Source organism: Sinocyclocheilus rhinocerous, unplaced genomic scaffold, assembly GCF_001515625.1.
Source record: "Sinocyclocheilus rhinocerous isolate Xijiao unplaced genomic scaffold, SAMN03320098_v1.1 scaffold4099, whole genome shotgun sequence".
Classification (NCBI taxonomy): Eukaryota; Metazoa; Chordata; class Actinopteri; order Cypriniformes; family Cyprinidae; genus Sinocyclocheilus; species Sinocyclocheilus rhinocerous.
Window position 1 is genome coordinate 229992 of NW_015646394.1, and position 5917 is coordinate 235908.

Consider the following 5917-nt stretch of genomic DNA (forward strand, 5'->3'; position numbering starts at 1 on the left):
CATTGCTGTTGGGTTTTCACTTCACTTTTACTCATCCTTGAGATGAGTAGCACTGTGTCCTTTTCATGATGCTAAGAAATATTACTGCTCCAGATGACATTTCACATAATTCAACAAATCTTTCTTCGCAGAGATGATAGCTACCTGACTGGTTAGAAGAATCCAGCTTCAGACGAAGCGTAAACTGAGCAGATCTTAATTTGTATTGTCAGCATGTGCTTTTTCATCTGAGGCGTTTATACACTCATGAGAATATGAGACTTCAGATACTTCATAGTTTATACATAATAAAGAAATGCTGGCTTGAAAATTACAAATACTGTCTGGAGGACACATAGATAACTGCAGTAATGTTCTAATGAACTAGATAAACTGCCTAAAAAGATGAACAATTATGACATAAAACAAATAAAGCAAGCCTCTTCATGTATTTTTTTCAACAATTATAATGATAATTATTATGCTTTTAATGGTACTTAGAGGTGCAAGTGGAATCACAATGCGATTCAGATTATTTAGTAATTTTGCACATAATAGCTAAACAAGCTGAAAATTTAGGAAAAGAATGTTACAAAATGGATAATGATGTAGCCTAGCCTACTGATGAAGGGGCAATTTTTAAAAACTATTAGAACTCAAAGGCCTCAAATAGAAGGACGTCTGTGTGAAACGATTTTCTAAAGAAATCTGGATGAAGATAATTGTGGGGTGTAGTGAACCAAGTTATACTGAATTTTTTTTTGTTTGTTTGTTTTTTTCTAGAAGCGGTCTGGTAGATGAGTTTCTTTAAAGCAAAATATGATTGGACAAATTTTTATGGAAATCTTTCATCAAACGTATGATTTTCCTGTGAATCATGGTCAGTATCTCAGATCCTATGAATCATATTCAGAACAAAACATGTCCATTCATGTGCCCATGGCTCCACCTGCTGTATAGCTGAAGAGTTTGAAGAACATTTGGAATTGATATAACTTATTTGGTCAGTTTAGGGCAACGTACCTGTACAAAACTTACCATTGTAACAAAAGCTTCTACCAAAATACCATAGTTACTACCTTTATTGTTAATGATGTACAAATGTCAGTACATTAGTACAGTTGTTTCAGTAAGGCATTTATTGGCTACAATGCAGACTACGTCATCAAAACCGCGACAGTGGCGGGTATTTGTGTCCATAGTGAAAGTGAAGCCGGTGATTTAAATGAAACAAGGCGCTGTCATACGATGGAAAGAATTCTGTGTGAAACACACGGTAAGTATCGTTTTCTCGTTTATAACAGTGTAAAGGATCGCCATTGGGCGGTTTTACTCTGTGAGAAGTTTGTGTTCAGGCTATATAGCTCCAGCTGTACATATAGGTAGCTGACGACTTCTGATGCATGAATGCGAAAGTACAGATTAAGTTTATTTTTGTTTAACAAGACAAAGGGCTAATTCGACTCGTGTTATTCAGGCAATTCATGCTTAATGAAGACTGGTGTAAAGGAAGGACCGAATAAGGGCAAAAGTTTTTATATTTGTACTGCGCGTGATGCAACACCCTGCAACTTTGCACTGCCTACAGAGTGAGTGTACACACCTTTATATATGCATTATAATAATATAACTAATAATTTATTCTAATTTTATTTTCACTATATTTATGGACACATTGGACACAGAATGAGTTTAAATCAAATGTGCATGAGCCAGTGTGTTGCCTTGATCTGAGTTCATGTATGCTTTTCAGGATCCCACCATCTCACTGCCTTCAGCATGAGGACTTCATGGTTGAACTTCAAACACTAATTTACAATGAAAAACAGGACATTTACAAGTAAGGGTTACACTGTATATCTACTGAGAGAATGAAAATTCATAGTGTTGGGAAGCACAGGTCCAGTAGAGACCAATATGAACAATAAAGAACTATTACTCATGATATTAAAAATTTTAAGTGTCGTGGAGCAAGCAATGGTCTTGAAGTAAATGAAGCTCGAGAAGCAGAGTTCCAGATGTCAACATAAGACTTTATTGTACAATACAACAAAGCCGAGGTGACTTGTTTGTGTTGTACCTGTACCTGTCATATTGTGGAAATCACCCAAAGTTCATTGGTTCATTTAAGTTCACTGGTACAATCCAATGGAAAGCATTGGTACTGCCCAATGAAGGGCACCTAAAACTCACAGTCTGTATTAAGATATCCAGTATTGGAATAATCATCCTATTGATCAGTCTGTTGATTACTTGTATAACCATACATCATATTTTTGTGTAAAATAACACAATATATTGAAGTGTCATAATGTAGGTTGTTCTAAGGTTAGTAAAAAATTCAGAAGGACACTTTTCTGAACATGTATAAAATTTTCTAGGCACAATCCTTGTAATTGACTATTAGATGGAACAATGAAAGGAAAAGAGGAAAGGATTCTAAATCCATGCCATTAATACTTTGTCTTTCATAATCAGGTTGTTTTATCGCTGTATGCTTGGAAAATCTGAAGGACAGAAGTGGTGTGGTTGTGTTCCGTGGAGAGAGGTACACATGTATTATTTAAAATTATAATAACATTCAAAAAAAGTTAGCATATTTGTCTCCACAATATATTGTCCACTTTTTGTTTTTAAAATTATGAATTTATTTCTTGCGACAATTCACTACTACCTTCTTGCAGAAAGACCCTGAGAAAAGGACTGATTTGTCAGAGAAAGATCTTCAATCCTCAAGCCTCACTCCTGTCAGAAACCCTTTCAAAGTCAAGACAAAACAGGACAAATCTTCAGAACGCAAGAGGGATCCAGATGCTGAAAAGGATAGGGGAGAGATCAATGGTGATAAACGTGTGAACGGTAAAGATCAAGGTAGTGCTAAAAAGAAAGAAGAGCGTTCCAAGACAACAGAGATAGAGGAGAATAACAAGAATGGGTCAGATGGTCAAAGGGGGTTGGGCCGAGAGGGGAAAGACTCAGAGTCTTGGCGGAACAAGAAACTTCCCACTGGGATAAAGATAAAGAAGAGAGTGTCTGATGATGAGAGGCTGAGGAGCACGGCAGAGGACGGGGCATGTCCTGAGAGTCCAAACTCTGAACGAAAGTATTCAAGGACCGAGTGAATCCGAGACCAGCCTCAAACACCAGCAGGAGAAGAAACCTATAAAAACGGGCGGCTCTGCACAAAGCCCTTCAAAGAGCTCATCTCGATGTGATAAGAAAGCTTCAGTAGAGAATGAAACAAAGGATGACCACTCAAACAAGCAAAGCACTGCTAATTCAAAATCAGATACAGATAAAACTCAAAGCCTGCAGAGCAAGAGCAGCTCACCCTCATGCTCCACATCACAGGATGTGCCAGTTTCTGAAAAACACACAGCACTTAATGTTCAGAAGACAGTACCAAACCAGAGTCAGGCAAAGGACCAGAAAGGCATAGCACGGTTCGGTGAGTGGAGCGATGAGGAGGATGATGTTCAGCTGGTGTCGGTACAGCCTCCCACCCAGCAGAGTGCTCCGACTCCAGCTGCACCTGTTCAGAAAACACTCACCTCTTATCCTGGTTTCCAGCCTGCTTCTAAAGTCCAGGGTCGGTCTGAGGACCCCAGGGCCCTCCACAGCCATCTCACAGCCCAGCTCAAGCAGAAGAAGGTTACTCATCCTTTACTGTTTTCTTGTTAGTTACAGTTAATATTATGTGAGAGTTATAATAATAATAGTGATATATTACAAATTTGATTCAGCTGGTTATGCTTAAGAGTCAACACTCACTTTTTGTTCCTCTGTATGTGCTTTATCTTTCCTAGGCCACTCTTTCAGTGGTGAACGTGTCAGCTCTGCCAGATAAAGGGGAGCGTTTGAAGAGTCAGGTGAAAGAGCTGGAAGAGGCTCTGGAGTCTCTGAGTCTGACCACAGCTTCTCTGTCTGGTGAGACTCGCTCTATTTTGGGGTCGAGATCAGCATACATTAATTTATGCATACTATGACTTGAATGTCCCTCTTCTATTATGAGTATGTTTTTATTTGCCAAATTCAAATTTATAAGGTGGCATAAACTACTGTTCAAATGTTTGGAGTAGGTAAGTTTTGTTTTAAAGAAATTGTTACTTTCATTCAGTAAAGATGCATTCAATTAATAAAAAGTGACAAAGACATCTATAATGTTCCAAAATATTTCCATTTAAAATAAATACTGTTTTTTCGAACTTTCTGTTCATTCAAGAATCCTGAAAAAAAAACACATGGTTTTCACAAAAAAATTAAGCAACACAACCGTTTTTAACATTGATAATAATAAGAAATGTTTCTTGAGCAGCAAATCAGCATATTAGAATGTTTTCTTGGGGGTCATGTGATTCTGAAGACTAGAATAATGGCTGCTAAAAATTCAGCTTTGCCATCACAAGAATTAAAATATATTCAAATATAAAACAGTTATTTAAACTTTAATTATATTTCACAATATTGCTCTATTTTTGTGATCAAATGAATGCAGCTTTGGTGAGCACAAGACATTTCTTTAAAAAACAAATAAAAAAATCTCACTGTCCCCAATCAATGTGTAAAAGTATAAATGTTAGGGTGATACAAAAGCCTCGTTATCAGGATGAAATTTTTGAAAAGAAAACCTTGAGTGATTTAGCATTATCTTTTATTATTATTATTTGTTAGACAAAAAACATTTTAACAAAATTACGGTTTATCAATATTTGAAAAACTCTTCAAAATCATCTGGCCTATGTAACTTGTAGAAAAAAAAGAACATAAAACAGGAAACAATGTTATAGTGAGGACCCCTGCAGATACTAATGACTGTCAATATTCGTAAGTTTTTTAGGTCATTAGATCATTTGGCCTTTTTCATGACAAGTCAAGGTTTGTTCAGGTTGTAAAATGCTCCCTAAAAACATAATGATGCTTATTGTATTAATAATTAATAATTCAGCTCGATAAACTTAATACCCTCATACTGAGGAAATTATTGAAGAAATTTAAATGAATCATCTCACTATTTAAATATAGAGTCTCAAGATAAAGACAAATCAGAGGCAGAACATAAAGCAGCACACAGCCATTCCAATCCATTCAGTCGTCCTGGAGGCGCCATCCTACTGCCCCCAGCTCCGGCTCCCTTGTGGAAGGAATCCTCTGGTAGCTCTCTGGGTCTGAACCTGAACCAAGGCTACTCCCAGATGTTTGGAGGTATAGTGTTTCATCTCATTCTTCTCCTACAAATTGGTGCTTTCTGTGCCCATTTCATTAGTAAGTGTATTGATGTACTGATTTGGCCGGTTGTCTCTGCAGTGAATACTCAGAGCCAGGCTTTCTATGGTGGCAGGATGACTGAGAATAGACTGCTGGCTGTCCGCAATGCCACCACTGAGGCCATCGACCATCTGCACGACTCGCTGGAGTCCTGCCCTACAGAAGACACAGAGGCACCGGATCCCAAAGGAATCAAAGTAAGTCAGTTCATGTTATAAACAGAATTATTTTGTTAATCACTTTCATTATTGAAATGTTTAATGGGGAACTAAATGACCAACTTTAAAGTTGTATACTCATAATGCCATCAAAAGCAAAATATTGATGATCTTAATAATATTGGTGAGCAGGGATTGAAATTAATTTTTTCACACACCAGCCAATTTGGCTACAAAATTTTTAAGTTACCGGCCATTCATAACTTCTACTAGCCAAAAAAAAAAAAAGAGACAGAAATAAACCAACAGTTTGAGGCTGTCTACACTGGGCGGGACAAAGCGACCGTTGCCAATCATTTTGTGTCAGTACTAGGGGTGTGCAATATTGACAAAAAAAAATTTGTGTGTGTTACTGTGCTGATATCTTAAGGACTATCGTGGACAGCTGTCTCCTAAAGTTTTTGATATATTTCATATTTTGTGTGGTCAGTTCACAGCAGTGATAGAAATTAAGC

The 5917-nt window shown here is 37.2% G+C and overlaps 1 protein-coding gene across 1 annotated transcript in view; it reads left to right on the top strand.

Moving 5' to 3' along the window:
* Window positions 1–1180: 1180 nt before the first annotated feature.
* LOC107707769 (transcription termination factor 2-like) overlaps window positions 1181–5917 on the top strand; it is a 17901-nt gene continuing 13164 nt past the window's right edge. Inside the window, 9 exon segments of the mRNA XM_016511870.1 lie at window positions 1181–1255; window positions 1457–1568; window positions 1733–1819; window positions 2458–2527; window positions 2664–3070; window positions 3072–3630; window positions 3786–3906; window positions 5002–5181; window positions 5284–5441. Coding sequence (XP_016367356.1) covers window positions 1228–1255; window positions 1457–1568; window positions 1733–1819; window positions 2458–2527; window positions 2664–3070; window positions 3072–3630; window positions 3786–3906; window positions 5002–5181; window positions 5284–5441 — 1722 coding nt within the window. The 5' untranslated portion in view covers window positions 1181–1227.